Source organism: Electrona antarctica (assembly GCF_951216825.1).
Source record: "Electrona antarctica genome assembly, chromosome: 14".
NCBI lineage: Eukaryota > Metazoa > Chordata > Actinopteri > Myctophiformes > Myctophidae > Electrona > Electrona antarctica.
In genome coordinates, this window is record NC_136795.1 from 25,702,474 (window position 1) to 25,726,104 (window position 23,631).

Consider the following 23,631-nt stretch of genomic DNA (forward strand, 5'->3'; position numbering starts at 1 on the left):
TGGCCTCATCAGTATTTACTGCTCTGTTTGCAGACAGTGGTGCCTAATTAATAAAGAGAGAAGAAATGCATGGTAGTCTGGATGACCTTGAATGAGGTTTCTTAATTTTCCCGTCATATAATTAAAATTTGCACAGGTTTGGGTATTCAAAATAGCATTAACATCCTGACTTTGATATTGTTCTTGTAACTCAATGTTGGCAATTTTCAAGACTCGTTGAGATATTTGTCCTTTTTTTTGTTCTGTGCTTCAAAAAGAGTTCGAGGCTCGACTTCAGATGAGACAATGAACGAAGGACAAGCTTTAAATGGTAAAGGTCGATATTTATTTCTCATCACAAATAAAAAGAACCATGCTTACTCATCACAGAAAGAAAAGAAAGAAAAGCGATCAGTCAATATATCTTTACCGACCTCGCTGTCGGGATGTGGGTTTTTCTTTTTTCAGAATGTGAATAGTAGCACTCTATGAAGATTGAAATTCTTTAAAAAAAAGAAGGAAAAAAAAGAGAAATGTCCACACTGTCCATATACCACAACACCCCACCCCCCCACCCTCCAGACCACAACTAGACATCCTCCCACGCCCGCCCCACAACCATGATCACAGCGGTAAGGGTGATCTATAATTGGTTGCACAAGGTGTCACGCACCGAAAATAGCCGACCTACATGCTCAAAATGCGTTGCTCTGTGATGCGTTGTGCTTGTAGGTCTGCTATTTCTCGGTGCGCGACGCTGCATGCCACCAAGTATAAATCAGGCTTAAGTCGAGTGCTTCAGTCTTCCCCAGCTCCTAGTCCTCAGAAGTCTTAATGACCTGGAACAGTGTGACGTTGTACAGAACCTGGTGTCCGTTGTTCCAGGTGTACAGGACCCTCTCCCTGGGGTTATAGTCCATCATGGAGATGTGGGAGTACTGGTTGTGGAAGGGGATGTCCGTGTACTCGTAGCTGGACGTGTTGGTGTAATAAGCAAAGTAGATCTTGGCGCCGGCCAAGTGTGAGTTGGTGACGTACAGCGTGCCACAGATCATGAAGGACTCTCCGGCGCTGCGCTTGGGGAAGCCGGTGTCCCAGGTCTGCAGCACCTCCAGGCTCTGGGGCTCCAGGCGGCTGATGACGATGTTCCCGGCGTTGGGAATGGTAGTGTAGACGGCCCAGAGGCCATTCTCGTCCGCCATGAGGTCGATGTCGGACGAGCCGCCCCAGGAGTACGGGAAGGTGTTGTTGTAGCCGGCGCCGCTCAGGCTGCGCTGCACCAGCACGCTGCGGGAGCGGAAGTGGTACTTGATGATGATGTTGCTCTGGTACTTGTTGTAGTACAGCGAGCCGTTGTAGACCACGTGGCCCGTGCCGGCCCACGGGTGCGGCAGCAGGTGCTGCACGAAGTTCTGGCCCTTCATGAAGTCGCTCATGGTGCGGTACTCCAACACGCGCCGGCCCTTGAAGTATCCGTCCATGGACCACACCTGGACAGAAGAGGAAACAATGACAGTATAATTGTCATTTTTTATCTGAAGATGTTCCATCATAACCTGCCTGGATGGAGCAAAGTGTGTGCCGTGTGGAGTGTGTCACTCATTCGTGTGTGTGTGTGTGTGTGTGTGTGTGTGTGTGTGTGTGTGTGTGTGTGTGTGTGTGTGTGTGTGTGTGTGTGTGTGTGTGTGTGTGTGTGTGTGTGTGTGTGTGTGTGTGTGTGTGTGTGTGTGTGTGTGTGTGTGCGCACGGCACTGGGCACACGTGCGTGCGCAGGACTATTGATTTCCACTGTATGTGGGAGTGAAGATGTTGCCTGTGCACTTCAGTCAACCAATGTGCGAGCTCCATGCCCTTTACCGTCCTAACTTATGGAAAATCAATCCATTTAGCAGCTCTCTTTTTTCCCCACTCAAGCACTCACAATGACTGGAACGGACCATTGATACCCATGGCCCCAGTTTGGCTGAGTATCCTCTTGACCATACCACTGAGACGCAGATCAGAATTTTTAATTGATTCAATTAAACTGCAGTCAGCTTCGATATTTATTTTGCCCATATACGATTATGTCCAGATTTCGAGCTTTCTTTCTTCTGTTGCTCTGTCCTCCCCCCGATCCCCCCTCCTGTAAGCCTTCCCAGATACTGTATTGGGCAGTGGTTCCCAAAGTGGGGTCCGGGGACCCCCAGGGGTCCTTGAGGGAGTTCCAGGGGGTCCCGAGCAAAATTATAGTTTGGAACCAAATGGACCCTTAAGGCCTATTCATAGTCTGGATTTTCGGTGGTGAGGTGACCACCGGAGCTGTAATAATGTGGAGCGGTGGTGAGTAAAAACAGAGAGAAGGGCTGGGGAGAGCGGTGGTTTGCTCTTCACCGCGGCTCCGTGACGTCATATTGTAGTTGCGGTGGTCACCTCACCACCGATAAATCAGACTATGAATAACGCTTTATGGGTCTGTAACTCTGAGAGTGTTCAAATTTGTACACTCTCAGAGTAAAATTATCATTGATTTTACAATATAAATTGGGGTCCCAGAGATAGAAATGCCATTAAATGGGGGTCTGTAGACTAATATGCATGTCAAACTGGGGGTCCTTGAAATTAAACAGGTCGAAATTCACTGAGCCATAACAATCTCCTCTTATGGGTGTCCCTGGCATATGTTTTCAAATGGGGGTCCGCAAGTTAATTCGTTTCAATTTGGGGGTCCTTGACATGAAAAGGTTTGGTAAATACTGCTGTATAGGGCAAATACACTTGTGTCAGATTCCCACAGTGGGAAGGAGTGCTTGGGGAGCGGAGTGGAGGAGCCGGCAGTGGTGCATAACAGCAGTTGAATTATGGAGGGGGCGATTATGGAGCATTAGGCATTGTTTCTCCTCTGCCTTTTAAATTAGTCCCAGTGGGGGCGGGGGTTCTAACACATTCAGGCCTAGTTTTTTTTTCTCCCCCCCTCTGTTTTCTGTCAGGCTCCCCAGAGCCAATGACATTTCTCCTTCCCAAATGTGATCACCATGATTGATATGGTGGTTGCTAATATCATATTGGTGATGTGTCTGGCTATTAATGTAACCAGTGATTGATATGAGGGCTGATGTGATCTCAGCGAGCGAGGTGATTAAATGCACAAGATCAGAGCATTTAATCAAAGGAATTGACCTTTGTTGTCGACAAAATCCATTTACTCTCTATGCTACAAGGTGGAGGGGGGAAAGGGCATCTCCATCTTTCCTCTCATCCCCATTCCCCTATACCGATGACCGACACTCGTCCCCAGGCAACGCGTCTTCCAGTTCTCATCCCCATTCCCCCATAGCGATGACCGACACTCGTCCCCAGGCAACGCGTCTTCCAGTTACCTCCAGCAACCAACCAACCCCCACCCCCTTGCCGTTTCCCCCCAGGCTGTTCCTCATGTTGAGCGAGACCCATGTCATCAGTGGATTCCATTACTGTACCATCTGAGCGCGGTGTTTCTTGACATACCGGCACTCTCGGTAATTACCCAGGTGATTTGGAAAACTTTTAGCCCCAAACAAACCCATTCATTTCGTCTCTGATGATGAAGCAATTAATCAGCCGGAGTAGCGGTGACAGGAGGGGACAGGGCAGAGAACGGGAGGAATGCTTTCCGTCAGTGACTCAGCTTTCTCGCCACATCTCTCTCTCTGTCTCTTTATCAATATCTCATTGCACACGAGGAGCCCCACTCAGGCACAACAGTCAATCAGTCACGCAAATCTCACGACAGCCTGGTGCTGAGGGGATGATTTGGTGGTAAGATTGACAGAGTTTGGGTTATTTTTTGTCATTGACTGCAGCTATGTAACTTTCTGTGGGTGTATTGTGCCGGAAGCGTGTGGGGAAAGGGGTAATATAATAGTTATGGAGGTATAGGGGATATAGGAGATATAGGAGGAGACTCACTCTGTTGTCTGAGCTGGGAATCATGGTGTCAGTCATCCAGGAGCCAAACCTTGACCCTGATGCGCGTACCGTGATGGGATTACTGACTCCAGTGAGCTTCCCGCATCCTGGAGGAATCCACATAGAAAAAAGTATGTACACTGTAAAAGTTAGTTTAACTCTGAGAGTGTAGAAGTGGAACCAAATGGACCGATAAGGATCCAATTGGTTGCAGCAGTGGCACCACACAAGCCACAAGGGCTCATTTGGGGGCAATGCACCTCATTTAGGACATTATTAAAATACAGATCTACAATTCGCGCAGTTGGATTTGCTTTGATGCCCTTCTAGGAGGGATAGTTTCTGTAATTTGCCAAAATGAATAAGCCTTAATGGTGAGTGAAATTAATACATTTTTGTTACTGTATGCAGTGTGCACTGTCAAAATTCATCAGCCTACAATACTGTTAGGTGCTGGGGAACTGGCCATGGTCCTGGAATAATCACTCACTAACCTCGTGTCATCAGGCTTTATACACAAAGCATGGTCTTTGTTCAACATTGACCAATGTGATCTAGTCTAGAGCAGTGTTGTAAAGTCTCTAAGTGCATTTACTTATAGCAGCTATAATGTGAATTTTAAAACAGTTTTTAATATTTAATATCATATTGTCTATGTCCCTCAAACTTATTTCTAATGGAAAGCCTCAATCACCACTCTGATATAACCAGTCCATGGCATTTCTTTTTTGCTTCTGAAGCTGTTTTAGCTGCAGTACCACAATGTCCTGAGGTGGTGGGGGTGCTGATATGCAACTTATTTAATATTTGAGTCATTATAATACTGATACTAGATAAACACAGGGTTGTTTCCATTCCATGCCAGCTTGGAAAATCAACAATGGCGGACATTGTAAACAGTGGAAATGCAAATTTGGAACTGAAGACTGAAGAGAGGGAGGAATTATACAAAGTAGGGTGACATTGATGACATCACAAATACTACCAAATCAGTTGAGCTGTTCCTGAGAGCAATTTCCATAAAAACCCCTATATGATGAGAAACCTGATTGTTCAAAATTGCATATTTGTGGGGATAGAAAATACACAGGGGAGCTCAAAAAACAAAAATCAGATTTGTATACATTTTAAAACTTGAAATGGGACATTCTGCATAATGACATTTACTTTTGGTACCTTAAAGGACAACTTTAGTTTTTTTCAACCAAGGTTCATGTTTTAGGTTGCTATTAGAGAAAATAAAAAGGTGAGTGTATTTTTTTTTAATTTGCTGCTTTTTCGTTTTAGGGATTTTAGCTGTTTTTGACAGGGGGGCGGGGGCATTCGAGCACGGGGCTAAATATGTATTTCTTTTCAAAATGTTATTGCGATTTCTTTTTTTATTCTTTACTATAGTCCTACTAGACCCCAAGAAATTACATTTGGCCACAAAAGATCACGGGATCTACTGAATGTGTCAAACTGGCATATTGAGCCACACACAGTGTGGCTTCCCCCCAGTAGTCTACCTTCACATTCAGTAGATCCTGTGATCTTCTGTGGCCAGATGTAATTTCTTGGGGTCTAGTAGGACTATAGTAAATAATAAAAAAATAAATCGCTATAGAAATTTGTAAAGAAATACATATTTAGCCCCATGCTCGAATGCCCCGAATGCTCGAAAAATAACCCTCAACTTTTACTTTCTCTCATAACAACCTAAAACATGAACCTTGGTTGAAAAAAATTAAAGTTGTCCTTTAAGTACTGTACATTTTGATGCCAATACTTACTCAAGTACATTTTTAATTCTGGACTTTTACTTCTAACAGAGTATTTCTATATTGCAGTGTTGGTACAACTGAGTACTTTTTCCAACACTGCCGTTTTCCAGGTAATTAGCTATGGACCCATACCAGATCAGCAACCTGCAAAGCCACTTGTATCTCTGCAGTTTAATCACTCTCGCTGTAGATGTTTCTTTTCTTGCATAGCGTATAGGTGATGACAAGTTACATTAACTTGATGTGATCACTAGTGTTTCTGTATGAATGTATTGAATCTAAAATGGTCCATTTGGTATACCCTGGATGTTTTATATGCCCCAGAGGACATATAACGCATAATGGTGTACACGTAGCCTACATGCACAACAGGCATGGAAAGATCTGTTCGCATTTTATGGCTACACTATGCTTTTGCGTGAAGTCATTTAATGGCAAAAGAAACAGAAATATATGAATTACCACTAGGCTTTTCTGTATAATCAGCAGATTATGCATGTAGGGTTTTTGTCAAATCATCAATTTGACCCTGCATATTAGAGAGATTATTTATTCAGTAACTCTGGGCCAATTGCGCTTAATTTATGCAGCTAATTCAAGCACGAGCACATTAGTCCACATTCAGGCAATATGTCATTTTTGTCATTGTTTTGTTAGGAACATTTGGGTCATTGATAATCAGTGGTGTAAAGTAACTAAATACATTTACTAAGTACTGTACTTAAGTAACATTTTGGGGTACTTTTGCTTTACCAATTTCCAATACTTTTACTTCTACTTTACTACATCTCGGATCCAAATATTGTACTTTCACTCCACTACATTTACTTTAAAGGTGTAGTGAAATGGCTTTTTTGGGCATTTTATTTTGAAGTTTCAGCCTCAGACGGCAGGATCTAAAAGTTTATACTTTTACTCAAGTAAATCTTGAATTCCAGACCTTTACAGAGTATTTCTACATTGCAGTATTGATACTTTTACCTAAGTCAAACATACTTTTTCCACCACTTGATGTGTGTACACATGTGCGCACCTAGTTTCTGCATGCAGGAGTGGAGCCTGGTCTCCAGAAGCAGCACCCTCTGGCGGAGCTCCTCATAGTCATACGCGCCCATCTCCTCCTGGATGGCCATCAGCACCAGGGACAGGTTCCTCACCTCCTCCCGCAGGCGCACCATCATCCTGGCATCCGCCTTGTACTGCTCCAGCACTGGCAGCAGGGGGAGCAGCTGGGTCACCTTGTCCTTCAGCTCCTGTCGTCCACAGGACACAACATTTCAATATAGATCAAACTAGTCAACGAGTGAGCGAAGAGCATACTGAGATAACATTGAATATAAATGGTGCATTTATATAACGAGTTTCACAGATTTCTCACACACCAATGGCAGAGGAAACCATACAAGGCATTTAGGGGTTCAGAGTCTTGCTCAAAGACACTTCGACACTAACTCTGCAGGACCCCGGGATCGAACTGGGAACCTCACGGTTGCCATCCGGCCACTCTACCCCTACCCCTGAGCCACTGTTGGAATTGTGAGTAATTGGCCCGCATTCCTGTATCCAATTCCCATCATCATGAAGCCTGATATTACTTCATTGTATGATGGTTTCCTGTGTGGGAAATAGCCGATCGGCAAAGGTCACAACGCATCAACCTCGTTTTGCGGTGGGGCTCCAGTACGCAAAAAAGTATAAATCAGGCTTTATTATACTGTCTGTAGGTGTTGTGTGCATCTGCCCCAGCCTAATCTTTGTACAGTACTGATCATGTTCCCTGATGGATAGCACCTGTGTCCTCCTCAGACAGGACTATAGCGGTTGGAGACCCAGGCTGCCTGCTCTTGGAAGGTATATCGATACAGCAGGTGTATCAATAAAGTCTGGCCACCACAGGAGGGGCTGTTTCCTCCTTGTTAAGGTTTATCGCGAATCCGGTGATGGAGCAGCTCTCAGCCTCGCAGCACCGCATCATAAATCTCATTTTCCCCTTTCAAGGCGCGAAAATTCACACTCGTTAATCTCCCACGCTCTGCCATCGGCGACTTTGAGCTGCGCACATTCATCAGCCATCCTACACCAGTCAAGTCCTGCATTTTATACTTGTGGCCTTTTTTGTCTTTATTGGATCACGGAGTTGCATTCAGGCGCCTGCCTGGAGAACAGATGTATATCGTTCTGCATATGTTCAGTCATCTCGGGCTTTATTGATGAATGGACTAATCTCATCAACATGTTCATTACCTCCTTTTCAATGGCTTTAATAAAATGCAGAGAGTGCAAAACGTGGCCCTCTCATTCCCATCCCTTAGCCGAGGCCGGGTCCCAGTGGTAAAGAACACTTAACATTTATCAAGGTATCTTTTAATCAAACTATTTTACGCTTTTATGTGTGAGGGTGTGAGGAATGTGGAGAAAGGCCAAACAAGACAGCCCACTGAGAGGAAGACAAAAAGGCTCACAGATAGTGGCTGCACCTAGCTTGGAGAGATACTGTACTATAGCTTGGAGATAAAAGTGAATATATGTGCCTATTAACCGAAGATCTGTCCGCAGAATGTTAAATTTACAGTAGCCTATATAGGGAGAGATGCACAGAAGAGAAAGGGAGGGAAGGATGCTAGAAAAACAGACAAAAAAACCCCCTTGCTTTACGTCTAGGGGTTTAATAATTCAAGTGCATGATGTGAATTTGTTCAAATTGCCTCTGTGCAATGACTCAATTACACAGAGATAGTTGGAAAATTGATTGCGTATGTTTATGTGGTACACTATGGAGAGCCATACAAGGTTTTATGACCTGTGAAGAAAGTGAGATTGCAGTACATTCAATCTGGAAAAGTTTGTTGGGCCCATGGAGTGCAGCAAAAACCTTGGCCACATTTAGTTAGCTGTTGGTTGGTTAATGTTATTTGGTAGTCGGCTCTCATCAACCAGAGTATAATGTTAGCTAACTAAAGGAAGGGGTCGGGGAGAGAGATTATAACCCACAAGATCATTTAGTATTCATATTTTTTCTCAGACAAGATCTGTCTGGCCTTTGCCTAGATAATGATGGTCTCATAACAATGAACGTTGTGTGATGTCATCTAAAGTATTCTATAGTTTTTATGTTATGATGATTATTAGCAGCCTATTCGTAGACATTTATTTTGTTTTGTTTGATGGACCTAGCTCTTAAGGGCATACTACTTTTGCCTAACGTTCTCCTACTTTTGCCTAACGTTCTCCTATTTTTGTCAAATGTTCGCCTATAATGACATGCCCAGAATAGGGACACCAGTAATCATGTGGTTAAACAGATGGTGTAAAGTTAATATCCATTATATTAAATTGAGCTATAGTTAAATTAAAGATGCAAGACACTTCCTCACTCTGCTCTGTGATATTATGTTGAGTGCTGGTGGCCAGGAGATACAATAGTTTATTGGCGGGACTGCAACAGCAGGGCCAGCACTATAAATGGGTCTTTGACTGGATTACTGATGTTAATCAGTTACACCATTGGATGGCCAGTTGGCCTGACAACGAACTAACCAATCACAAACCTCCATTCTATGGGCCAATTGGCCTAACGATCGAACAATGGAATGAACTAGCCAAACACAGAGCAAATTGCAATTATCCCTCCAAGCTATGGGATGTCCGCTCAGAATCAGGGACCTTGGAGGAGATTTTTACAGTGAAATAAAAGTAAAAATGAAATAATATATTGCCTTCCCTATAAGCAGTATGATCGATGGAGCTCAACTGGGAATATTTATTTGTGTGTTGATGCATCTTTGACCGTCACCAAGGATTTTGTGGAGCTGGTGTTGAGGCATTATGTACAGCCAATGTAGCCTACTCATCCATTGGCTCTTTTGTCAGACAATAATATTTTACACGGCCTACCCTGCCATACTGAAATTCGCTGGTTGAGCAGAGGGGCTGTGTTAAAACAATTCTTTCAATAAGGCTTTTTCTGGAAAATTGGACTATTCATGGACAATCTTTTTTAGTTCACAGAATCGAGGTATACATGTTAGGAAGCAGTGTGCAATAGCACACATTGTTACCCCAGTGCTTTCAAGGCTAGTCACAAAACCGTCACAACAGAACACTAATAAATGGAGCAGCAATGCCCACACATTCAACTTGTACAAAATCAATGGTGGCAAACCTCAAATCATAAAAATTCTACATTCTACATTTGTAGACAATCAGGTCACCACCATCTGATTATACCTATATTAACACCTAGAACGCCCAGGGGTATTAAGGACTATTAAATCAGAGTGCCCAGCGATTTACAGCAACGGAGCACATTTAGCGACGCACCAGGCGCTATCCCGGATGTAGCTGAAGTAGCTAGATGTAGCCAAAACACTCCCGAGGCGATCGACAACAACGGGAGGTATGATTAATTATAACGCGACTAGTGACGGGACCGCGATGGGCCGTCTACACATAATATTTGCTTAGAATTGGACGGAATGATTTAGATCAAGAGTTATTCACGTTTTAAGATTTCGGTCTCATCGGATAAAATGGGGGGGAACATTTTCGATGACGTCCCAACCGGAAATGACATCGAATGTTGCGCAACAGACGCTCCCAGCCTGTGGAGCGATGCGATCGGTTTTGATATCAATAAATCTCCGTCCTTTTATTAATCTCCATCCTGAGTGCTGGGCGTTACTAATTGAAAGAACGGAGAACTCTGTCCTTGCTGCCATATGTTCACACTCAATTTGTCATAGAACGCACACAGTGCATAATATAAAAAACAGAGGTAAAGGCCAAGTGAGCCTATGAAATAAAAATTGTGAAATAATAAAGATAGTACAACGTCAAAATAACCAACAACCGACCAATGTCTATTGTGTGGGTCGGTGTTGAAGTTGTTGATCTAGTCATTATTACTACAACATCTTTAGTCAACAGTGGTTCTTTCATAATGTGAACCACATAATCTTACTAGACTGCTTATAGTTCAACGTCATTCATCCCCAGACATCATCTCATGAATAGCTCCTGTACAGTCACACTACATTAAACCATCATGATACCAGCTAGTGTCACTTGAGTGAATAATAACGTTAGCTACATGCTACATATAGCTACTACACAGCTATAATGTCATTTCCATCCATCCACTGACAGACTGATCATTGCAAGCATTTCATTTAGAATATGTACAGTGATGTGAGCTTGTTTCATTTCATGTCATGGTAGGATAATAACCTTATACATCCTAGATGGTGCTTTTCTGCCTGTGAGATCAATGGGAATTACGGTTCATGCTTGGATTTCAGAATAAATCCGGCATGGAATCGTAATGCACACTAATCACTTGTCATGCATACAGTACTACAGTGCAGGTTGGCAAGTACTGCGTGAACACAATAATATTGTGTTCACGCAGTACTTATTTATTTACCTTTAAAATTCTAAATGATCATATTATGATCATTTAGAATTTTAAAGGTAAATAAATCGTTTTGCAGTTTTAAGATTAAGATTATGTATCCATTATTTTACGTGAAATCTTATTTTAATGAGTGCCACCATCAGTTTATGGTGCTATTCAAATTGACCCTGCATGCATTTACAGTACTATATTCACTGAGAAAATCATAGGACTCTCTCAGCTTTGATATGGGAGGAGATATGGGTCAGGATGTGGAGACAGAGAGAAAAACTAAAGCGAGATAGAGATGAGAGCATGTACTGTACCGCTTACTATGCTGTGGATCCGATTATCGTTATCATTACGGTGTGTCACATTACAGTATCTCACTGTTAAAAAACACCTAATCAAATTCAAACTATACAGTATGATGTTAGATGTAATCATGGTGGCGTCTAGTGTAACTTAAGTTCATTCTATTAATACAAACACAGACAGTTTTTTTTATACACAAGCCTCCAGGGATACCACCTGGTTACTTTTCTGTTGTCGGGTATAAACAAGATTTCTCTCTCCTATGTAATGCTTCACAGGTTTGCTGGTCAGGTTTGATATATCAAACTTTTACCATGGCCTGTTGATGAAACGAAAAATGAAACCCATGAAACTCATCTCGTCCAAGCCAAAAGCTTTTGCTATCATGAAAACTTGTTTCCACAGCAGTAGGACGGTGAGCACCGAAGCCAAAAGGTTCCATTACCATGGACACTTGTTGCCATTTAACCAAATGGACCCTTACGGCTACACTGTCTGAGTTAAACCAACATAGAGGATTTTACTGTGTTTGAAACCATGCAGGATTAGGGACATAGCGTGTACCTGAAAGTTCTTTGGGTTGAGACTGCGAGGGTTCTCAGACGCTGTCTTCAGCTTTCCATCCACCACCTTCATCAGACTCTCTGTGTTCCTCACATACTGCAGATCCCTGTAAGTCCTCAGGTCCAGTACCTCCATGGATTGGCTGATGTTCTGCACCTGTCAGCGGCACACACATCCGCATATACACACACACACACACACACACACACACACACACACACACACACACACACACACACACACACACACACACACACACACACACACACACACACACACACACACACACACACACACACACACACACACACAGTGAATCTCATATTTATGGAGGAGCACAAAGACTGAAGGGTTTTATTCACAACAAACACAGTTTCGGCTCTCCATGGTGTTTGTCTGGCATGAAGTTGGTTTATTTTTCAAACGTGAAATAATTAATATGACATTGGCTTTCAAAGTTTGCAGGATTGGCCCGTTTTGAACAAAAAGCCTCAAATCATGAACGCAGCGTGCAATTTACGTACAATATGTATGCACCCCAAAATGTTTCACAGACTTTCCTACTAGGCTGAGGAATATATCCCACCCTTTTCACATTGGCCTGTTATAGTGCCACCAGGAGGCCTGCCCTGGTGGAGACCCGTTCCCCCGAGGGGCACTTGTTCTAGTTTATGCTCCATCGTACAGCGGTGTCGTTCCAGAAGTGGCAAACCTGCAAGCTCACAACTCGTCATACCCACGATGTGCTGTGAGCTTGTAGGTCTGCAAAACTGTCGTGCGATGACGTGCTTGACGCAGCCCACGACCCCACTGCATGCCCAGCCTATTGTACTGTACTTGTTTCATATGCCCACTCTTCTCCCACGCGCTCCACCGAGCTAGTCAGAGATAATATGCTGAAAATGGTGTTCATTTGTCTGTTTTAATGGAGCCTTTTTCATTTGTCTCAAAAACGTATTTGAAAGCACAGTTTCAGATGGGGCTGGATGCACTTCAGATGGTGTAATGTAATGCTTAATGTATGTGCTGTCCAGTCTGCGGCGCTTTGTGAACTTGTAGATTGGCTCTTTCCGACGCGGGACAGGCTAACAACAAAGTATAAATGGGGCTTTGAGGAGCCTGGCTCAAGTCCAGAGCAATGACACCTGACTCATACTGTAGGTTTACTGCATACCTTTATAAAAGCCTTCATCTGATCTAAATGATGATTATTATTTACTTTTTTGCAAATGTAAAGTGCAGTACACTGTACATTTTAATATTACTGTTAATGCATTATTATTGTTAGTGTGTTATTCATACAAACTCACACATTCAAACATCTACACAGTTTTGTATTGGGAGGTTAATTTGACAAGATGTTCCATTGTCCCAGCATGCCTAGGGCCTGCATATTGTTTATTGTTTATTGTTGTATTATTTATGCTCATTTCATTTATAGAATGGTTTGCATGTTTGATGTTGATGCTTAATGTCTGTTACATCATGTAGTCATTTGTTTTCATAGGTTTCATTGCAAAATTGTGGGCGATGTGGAGGTGGTCGTGGTGGTGGTGGTGGTGTGTGTGTGTGTGTGTGTGTGTGTGTGTGTGTGTGTGTGTGTGGGGGTGATGCAGCCTGCATCACCCAAACCTTTCTGTTGCTCTTTGTTGGACATTTGCACATTCTTTGTGTCTCCTACCGGATAGACTCCGCCGGGCATCAAATTATTGGCTTAGGAATGCGACAAAAACTAAATAATCTCCACAAAATATATATATATATATATTTTGCATGAACTACTCCTTTAAACTAGCCATTATAAATGTGAAATGAATCAACATTCAGCAACTGCATGGTATATTTTTCGGTGTAGAATGTTATCAACAATTTTCTGATAACACAGAAGCCATGGGCAGCAGCGTAGTAAAAATGTATATGCCGTATATCTGTCTGAGCTGCTGGTCTGCAGTAGCCTCGCGTTGCGAGTGTGGCTGCGCCAGGCTAGGTCTGCAGCCTCCCAGATGTGTTTGATAGCCTCTCTCTGCCTTTTTGGCCTGTCTGTATTTGATACATAGGCCTTTGATTTATTTGAACACTATGATATGTGTTAAGCAGTAGCCTACATTCAGTGGACATTATGCACAACACACACTTATTATAAATATTCTGTTCATGCCGGAATACTGATGACTGGAGGGTATAAACAAAGCAACACATGAATCTGTTTGGCTGTCGCCGGACGATGTCATCCAAAAGATGGCGTTCCTCCGCCCACTTATCGACTATAGCCTCTTCGCCTGCTATCGCCAGTAGTTGCCGGGTCCTATAGACAAACACACTTCTGGAAAATCCACCAGGCTGTCGCATGCTGTTAAAACGTACTTTAATACTTTGATAGATTCCCCTTAAAATAGACATGGACATTTGTAAATAGACATTTTATAAAACCCAAATGCAAAAGCACATAATGAAGGTCCTAGGAAGTGTTTAGCAAAACAAAATTACACCAGCAACTCAATCATTTACACATCAGTACCAAATCATTTCAGTTGCTACTTTTTGCTTCCCCATCACATTTGGGAGCAGAAGGTAATTCATTTCTGATTCACAATTTCATTTGGTTATTTTAGTGATGTTATCTCACTCCCCGAACACACCTCACCCCTGCCCACTTTGACAGGCTGGAATGGCTTAGGGTTGACGACAGAGTACAGCATCTTGCAATGGGTCTGGTCCACAAGATTCGATACACCACCAAGATACCCATGTACCTGTCTAAATACTTCCTTAATGTCAACGAAGTCCACACCCACAACACCAGAGGGAGTTCAACAAACCATGTGCAACCCAGATTCAGCACAAACAAGGGACTAAATTCATTTCGCTCCTACAGTATGCCACCAAAATATGGAACGCCCTACCAACAGTCATTAAGACGTGTGAATCCATTGACTCCTTCAAAACCGCTCTCAAAGTGCATCTACTACGGGCGGCTGCAATTAGAAACTGGCCCCCGTAAAATCAGAATCCCCAACCCACCCCTTTTTCCCCACCACTGTATATGTTTCTTTTCCGTTTTTACCTCCTATGATGATTTCCTGTTTTTGGCTATAAGTGTATTTTTGTACGTCTCTAAATGTTATGATGAATTGAACATGGTGGACCCCAATTCTCCAAACTGTTAATAAATACTTCAATGCAACACATGCCAGTTTTATGTATGCAAATGAAGAGCACAATATTGTACAATATTGTAGCCTCGATTACCCAGGCTTTAATTTCGTCTGCGCGAAAAATGAAAGCCTGGATTTACGCATGGGCTGCACTGGCCTAAACGTGGGAGTCAACCATAGAGTATATAAAAGGATAGAGACTGAACTGGCGCGAAGCTCCGCCCCCCCAGCTATTCATGTCGGTGGAAGTTGCTCAGTGGCGTTTTGAAGCACCCGGAAGACTGCCGGAAGTACCGTCTCAGAACGTCTACTTCCGCATTTGACCACCAAATCTTGGTGGTCAAATGCGGAAGTGCAACCGAGCGCTCAATGTTAAAGCCCAGCTGCACGGGGTTTCCCGGTCATGAATCCACGGGTCCGCCTGTAGTCCCTCCTCCTACCACTAGGGCCCAGAGCTTCAACGTTGAATAGCCTCACTGGCCCCTTGGGAGTCAACCCTTCCACGTAGGCGTCGCTTCAAATGATGTGACGTCAGGGCTCTGAGCGGTGTGCACCCCTCAAAATAACACCGTGAGGAAATCATTACCAGTGGAACTTCAAACGAGGCTATGCGAGGAAAATGAGGAGAATGGCCGAAGAACCCACCACACCGTCTAAGAAACAAACCAACGTGTGCCGACTCTGTGGAAATAACTTTGACAGTCCGTTAGAATGGTATACTCCAGCAACCAGTGGTTTCTGCTTCTGGTCGACACAATAACAGTGCTGCACTGGGGGGGAGGAGAGACCGGGGCTGACGGACAGATCGGTGAACCAATCAGGGTGTCGCGCAAATCTGAGCTAGCGTTAGCTCAGGCTAACAATATTGTGACAATTCTGCCTAATTCTGCCTGTCTCGCTGAACAGCAGACATCTTTACATTTCATTCAACCAACAATGATAAAATGACCTGTCGGATTGTTCATGATCACACAAGATCAGAAATGTATTTTGGCCTTTCACCATTCAGTGCTGTACGAACCAACAGTAGTAGTTTTAGGAAATCAATTATTTGACAGCCAGTGTAAGTCTGATCTGTGATCTGACAGCTGGAGTGACATGATACTTTCTTAGTATTAGTTAGGACTTGAGCAGCAGCGTTCTGAATCAACTGCAGCTGTTATCAGTTTGTTTTAGTAAGACACTATTAACATTATTCAAGTCTACTCAAGATGAATGGACAAGTTTTTCCAAATCCTGCTGAGACATACAGTAAGCCCTTTAATCCTCGTATATTATTAATGTTGTAGTAGGCTGACTTTGAAATTGTCTTAGTGTCTTAGTTGTTGAAATTCACGTCTAAGTCCATCACTACACCAAGATTTCTGGCTTGGGTTGTGGTTTTTAATATTTATGGATTGAAGCTTAGTACTGACTTTTAATCGTTCTTTTGTGGCTCCGAAAGCAATTACTTCAGTTTTGCCTTTGTTTCATTGAAGAAAGGAAAGTAAAGCAAGGGATTAGTAAACAAAATTCTCAATGATGTCTAAACTGCTGAGCTGGATGTAATGCAAAATATGAGCATCTACAATGTGAATGTGTCTGGGAGACTGGGGGGGTACTTTAATATGAGCATCTACAATGTGAATGTGTCTGGGAGACTGGGAGGGTACTTTAATATGAGCATCTACAATGTGAATGTGTCTGGGAGACTGGGAGGGTACTTTAATATGAGCATCTACAATGTGAATGTGTCTGGGAGACTGGGAGGGTACTTTAATATGAGCATCTACAATGTGAATGTGTCTGGGAGACTGGGAGGGTACTTTAATATGAGCATCTACAATGTGAATGTGTCTGGGAGACTGGGAGGGTACTTTTGTGAATATCCATTTTGAGCAATGCATAAAAATAGAACAGACGCCTTAAGTCTCTACGTGAAATGGTCGCTGAACTGAAGATTCTGTTGATCAAATCTCTTGGGCCCGTTTGTGGAATCATCTGTAGATTAGATATTATTTACTGTATGTGACAGTGTCACTGTCCATAATTTTATTTACATGGGAAATTGTAGACCTGGCGTTATGTTAAATTTGATGCACCGTCACTTGTGTGAAAATACATTACAGAAAATAAATCAGATGTGCTTCCTCAAATTTTGCAGAAATATCATGTTGAGTCAACATGGCCCGCATTTTATTTCTGACATTTGTGGAAGTGGACCCTATTGACTGCAACTGTAGCAATAAATATAACTTGCATTGCAGAAATTTGACGGACGCCAATATGCATAGTAAATCTCTCGCAAAAGCATTGGCTATGCAAATGTTTTGGCATTGTTTTCTCCAGGTTAAGGTGAAGATATGTTTAGTGCTATTATTAAGGATTAAATATTTAAACCTAACCCATTACAAAAAGGTTGGGTGTTGTTACTATTGAGTCGTTTATATTGTTATGTAAAGAGTTAGTGTAACTGTTAACCTCACCTGCCATAGATACCGTATGGTACAGTATCTATGGCAGGTGAGGTTAACAGTTGGCTATTTTCATGAGTTTGGTTTTCTAGTATGTATGGCATACATACTAGAAAACCAAACTCATGAAAATAGCCAATCTACAAGCTCACACAAGTCACAATGTGTGTGTTTGTTTTTTACATTTATGGATTCTTATATTTTTTTATGAATGTTTTCTAAATTGATCATTTATTTTTATCTTTTGAAATAATACCAGTATGTATATTTTTTAAATGTAGCAAATGGAGGGGGGGGCATATTACTGGGTCGACCCACTGTTTATGAAACACTACTGTATACAGATCGATTCCCCCCATGCTGGTGTGTCATTTCACGTGTGCAGTTTGTGTGCATACTGTAACAGCCGACTGGGCCCCCACATTCACTCTGTCTCTGAGCCTTTTAATATAACTCTGTGGGCGGGGGAGGAAATTGCATAGAAGTGAAGGCATGTTCTTGTATGTTGTTGTTGTTGCAGTAAGCTATTTTACATTCTCAGTGTTAAATGTTACAGTGTTAAATGTATCCTTGGCATGCATGAGACTGGGAGAGGCTTTGACAGTCTTGCCTGGCTGGTTCAGAGAAGTCCACCGTGATATGTTGTGAGTAACGGGAATGGTAATGATACAGTATGAGCATGCATGCATGCAAAACACACACACACACACACACACACACACACACACACACACACACACACACACACACACAGCTACTTGATTGCGTGACTCGCGGTGGCTGACCCCAGGTGTTCTCATTAGTGTGTTTTAATGGACAGGACCGGTAGCCTTGACAGTATTGAATAGGTTCAATTGCTCAAAGGGTGTGTGTGTGTGTGTGTGTGTGTGTGTGTGTGTGTGTGTGTGTGTGTGTGTGTCTTGCCTGACTTACCAGTGAAATCCTAGTACCTGCTAAAATACACCCAAACTTGTGTGTGTGGGTATGTGTGTGTGCGTGCGCATGAATGTGCATTTGACACACATGCAGACAGAGTAGAGACCGTCCGGGGAAACGGCACGCTTCAGTGAGAATGAATACATGTTCGAGTTCATGTGCCTCATTGATCCACCAGGGCTACACAACCCATTCAGCATCTCAATTTACCTCTAGCTGCCTGCCTGCACACCACCCCCAACCCCCCCAACCGACCCCCGCCTTCCCTCACCAGCTCTCTTCTCTCTCTATCTGGATCCACTCATTCATTCAGCCCTCTCCTTGTCTGCATTTCTCGTCTTACTTACACAACTCTACGCCCACCAGACCGCCCGCCCGCCCGCCCCTCTACCACGGCCCACTGCCAAGCAGCACCGCATATCGAGAGGCACTGAAGAGAGCTTGGCCCAGCTGTGGAAACCAGCTCTGGGCAGAGCTGAGCACTGCCCTGTAGTCCTGCTGTGACTGGAGCTGTGGCGAAGAGAATTGGAGATTGCCAGTGTGTCAGATTCAGTCAGACCACACAGCTCACTGGACCATGGGAGTGTTATATCGTTACAGTTGATTGGGAAACCTTGTATGTATTGTATCACAAACTCTTTGTTAATCATTTTCATTGGTTAAATATTTATATATCCCACAGACCACATTTAACCTGCTGTCTGAATTTTGGGACTGTATTTCTGAAATAGTGAAAATAGCTGAAATACAAGCTTGAAATATGTGTGTGTGGCAATGTGGTGCGTGAAGTGTGAGGTTGCAGATCTGCTATTTTGCTACTTTTGTGCAACACACGTCATGCGACATACTGTAGTATAAAATATATATATAATATAATTTATTTATTTATTTATGAAAAAATGGAAAAGAGGCTTCTGCCCGACAGCAATGATACATTTCTTAGGATGTGCAATTGGATCAGGATGGAGGAACAGACAGAGGAGTGGGATGGGTGAGACATATAATTTAGAGAGAAGCCAATGCTACTTCTATGACGCACGGCACTACACGCTGCCGCTGTGCATGCAAACAGTAGATCGATGTGAAGCTGCAGATCAGCCTAGTCATCAAGCCCCCATGACTCATGGTGGAGCAGGGCCCCTCTCCCTCTCCTGCCTGCTGTCTCTCACTCCAGATCCGTCTGTGTGTATTAACCCATTAACACTAGCATGACTGAAGAAAAAAGGGACTCAAGTAGCATGTGCTTAAATTCATATTTAGAAAATGTTTCAGATGTCAAAGATTTCTGAGATGATAGAATGGTGATGGATGATGATGGTCATGGAAGGGGAACCTTCTGAAAGCTTCATGGGCAAAGATAATCAACTTCAAAAGCTTAAACCCTTGGCCACGGACCTCCCCATCTAAAAACAAATAGCAGATCTACAAGCTCGCAGCGTGGCATGAAGTGATGCACTGTGGGCTTGTGGATCTGCTATTTTTGAAAAGCCAAAGTATAAACTAAAACTTTCAACTTTGAGAACAGAGAACCACTGTGCTATAAGTATAGCTAAAATCTAAATGACACTCCCGGTCTGAATGCGTTAATAGCCTATGGGCCATAGACCATTTTAATTAATTTTTGAGTTCTCCTCCAGGGCAATACTCGACACCTTCGCAAAAATGTGGCAAAGTATATTTAAAATGTAACAGTTCATTTGTCCCGTGCAGGAATCTTTTTAATTTTGTATGTATTTAACCAACAGCTTCATAAACCAATGATACCCTACCCTCTCAATGGCACAACCAGTCAAGATCATATCATAAACTGGAAGGCTGGATTTCACATGTTATTGCTTGAAACCTGTGTATATACAAGAGTGTACGGATGTTCATATTTACTATATTTTGTGACGAGTGAGTGCGAGCTTATTTGCTATTTTTGAATAGCCGACACTAAAATCTAAAAGAACACGGATGCTTTCCTGGTTTCAGTGGGTAAATGGAAGCCTTTAGGCTCAGATGGTCCATGCTTTATAATGCACTTATTGCGACCGCAGGTGACTACTATGAAAATGTGCATTTCCCACCATATATGGTCACGTGACATCATCAGGGATGGAGATCCCTAATTATTAAGCACATATATAAATGACCACATATGGAGATCCCTGTTGACCTCAAACATCAAACCCTTAGATCTCCATATATAGAGCTGACCTGTTCTGACATTCCATAAGTTGATCCTTCCCCATCCATCCTTCCTTTTCGATGTCTCCCTTTTGACTGATACCTGTCCATTCAAACTGTAGACGGGCCCGCCCCAAAGTTATCAGTGCCCGCGCCCGGCAGCCGGCGAGTTCTCAACAGGCCCGAAAATTAAGGACCGGCCCTACCTTGGCTCTCATCAAACCCTGTACACTCAAGACACTGCCCCCGCTGCCACCCTTAAATCTCTATATGGAGCTCATCTGTTCTGACATTCCATATGTTGATCTGACCTCATCAAACCCTGTAGACTCAAGACACACTCCATATATGGCCAGTGCACTATTCATTCCATATGTTGATCTGACCCCCATGCCAAAGCGCCAGCACTCGCCCAGCAGTCTGCCATCACCCAGGTGGATGCGTGCACACATCCACCTGGATGGGCAAGGTCGCTTCTCGCCCTCAGGGTGTCTTACTGATAGTACATACTATTGTTGTGACTGTGTGCACGCGACGTGCATGTTTGTGCCTTGTACAAGAGTACTGCAGAATTAGAAGATTACATTTGCATACTCCATATTATGTCATGATCATGACATCATAAACAACTAGAAAAAGTGCCCTTCTGGGCACAGGTCTCCACCAGGAGGATAAGAGTGTGAGTGTGATGTTTGGCAAAATGTTTAGGAGCAATATAAACGTGTGTGCGTGTGCGCGTGCGTATATGCGTGTGTGTGTGTGTGTGTGTGTGTGTGTGTGTGACGTGGCTTGGCTTGTTGTAGCACCACCATGAGGCTGATTTGAAAACTGTCAAGTGGCATTTCTTCCAAAGCCTAGTGGGAATATGCATGCACAGTTTCACCACAATCGGACGCTGCGTTGAGTAGTTGTGGCGATTTGTACAAAACGGGTACAAAGCGGGCTACTCCTGAAAAGTTTAGAAGCCAATCGTAGCCAATGAGGGTGGATTATGAGAAATCAAACAAACGATGTGAAAAAAGATGTGAAAAATTCCAGGCAAAGGTTTTTCCTTGGCCTCTAGGGAGTTGGCATACAAAGTTATCCACAGATTTCATGTTTAGAGGAAATTGATATGCTGTTATATCAACTGTTGTTACTGTGTTAAATTATTATTCATGTCATGTGTGAGTGGATGGGACCCGAATGGAAACAAGGCCGCAAGGTCTTTCTAAAAACACTTTTCTGCCAGTTATAGCGCCACCATGAGGCTGAGTTGAAAATTTTCATGTGGCATTTCTTCCTCGGCCTAGTGGGAATGTGCATGCACAATTTCACGGAAATCACACGATGTGTTCATGATTTGCAGCATTTTGTTTGAAACTGAGCACTCCTGCTTGCTTTGGAAGCCAATCTTAGCCAATCAGGATGGAGTCTGAGAAATCTGAAAGACCTGTTTCGTTGAATGGCTCTAGAGAGACTGTGTATTTGCGTGATGTTTGGACAAAATCTGTAGGTGTACTGTCCAAAAACTTGTTTTGCACAAAGCGGCCTCCTGGTGGCGCTATAACAGGCCGTTCTGGACATTTTGGGGCAGAGGTTCATCGTTGGCATCCAGGGAGTGTGTGTGCAAACTTTGGCATCGACCGGGTTAATGGTGCCGGAGATTAGCTGATCACGGACGGACGGACGGACGGACGGACGGACGGACGGACGGACGGACGGACGGACGGACGGACGGACGGACACACGGACGGACGGACGGACACACGGACGGACGGAGTGCAAAACATACTCTCTCCCCATGCCTTCGGCCTGGTGGAGACAATAACTATGCAACCTTTAACTTATCTATGTTTAACCGAGTATAAACAGGTACCGTATATTCAATGAACTAATGCTACATTACACAAGTACAACCATCCTGGAATCCAATTGTGTGTGTGTGTGTGTGTGTGTGTGTGTGTGTGTGTGTGTGTGTGTGTGTGTGTGTGTGTGTGTGTGTGTGTGTGTGTGTGTGTGTGTGTGTGTGTGTGTGTGTGTGTGTGTGTGTGTGTGTGTGCCTGCCTGCCTGCCTGCGTGCGTGCGTGCGTGCGTGCGTGCGTGCGTGCGTGCGTGCGTGCGTGCGTTCAGGAGTGTTCATTTGATAATTTGCAGAGCACTTTTTCATTGTCATAACTTTAGCCAATGAGTTTCAAATGGTACAAGGTCAAGGCTCAATGAATCCAATTTTGTGGGTCTATTTAGGACATTTCCTCCTTTCAGTTTAATTACACTTCAATCACTTCAGCTCTCTTGGTTGGAGAACAGGCCACTGCACAATTATAACAATCCCGTAATTCACAGTGGACTGGTTATGTGCACCACTGATTACATTTCAACAGGGCTAAAGAAAGTGGGGCTGTTTACTCCAGCAACCTGCATTTGACAGACGCAACCAGGCATGGTTGCGTCTGTCTATACTGGTCTATAGTAGTGATTCTCAACCTTATTTAATTTCAAGACCCCTTTATTTCTTATTTCAAGCCCCTCAACGTTGATATACATTAGGCTACAGACCCCATTTGATACATTTTTTTTTTAAATCTCTGGGAAGTGGGAACCCAATCTACACTGTAAAATCCTGTGTGTGTGTGTGTGTGTGTGTGTGTGTGTGTGTGTGTGTGTGTGTGTGTGTGTGTGTGTGTGTGTGTGTGTGTGTGTGTGTGTGTGTGTGTGTGTGTGTGTGTGTGTGTGTGTGTGTGTGTGTGTGTGTGCGTGCGTGCGTGCGTGCGTGCGTGCGTGCGTGTGTGCTGCTAAGACTTATTGACAGCTGTCACCTTCTCCATGAGTTGACGGAGCTGCCTGCTGCGTGGGTCGCGGTTACACATGTTCTGGGCGGGGGCGACCACGGTACAGATACACTTCCCATCTGCATCCTGTGCAGAACTGTAGATTTGCCAGCCTTCTTCTGGGCTCGGGTACAATGCCTGCAGAGAGACGGAACAACATGTCATTTA

General features: G+C 43.5%; 1 protein-coding gene across 1 annotated transcript in view; it reads right to left on the reverse strand.

The window, feature by feature from the left end:
* Nucleotides 1-603: 603 nt before the first annotated feature.
* Nucleotides 604-23,631, reverse strand: part of olfm2a (olfactomedin 2a) — an 81,793-nt gene continuing 58,765 nt past the window's right edge. The window contains exons 2-6 of the mRNA XM_079521560.1: nucleotides 23,452-23,601; nucleotides 11,941-12,096; nucleotides 6,703-6,922; nucleotides 3,907-4,013; nucleotides 604-1,469 (exon numbers count right to left, since the gene is read on the reverse strand). Coding sequence (XP_079377686.1) covers nucleotides 795-1,469; nucleotides 3,907-4,013; nucleotides 6,703-6,922; nucleotides 11,941-12,096; nucleotides 23,452-23,601 — 1,308 coding nt within the window. The 3' untranslated portion in view covers nucleotides 604-794. The remainder of the gene's footprint in view (nucleotides 1,470-3,906; nucleotides 4,014-6,702; nucleotides 6,923-11,940; nucleotides 12,097-23,451; nucleotides 23,602-23,631) is intronic.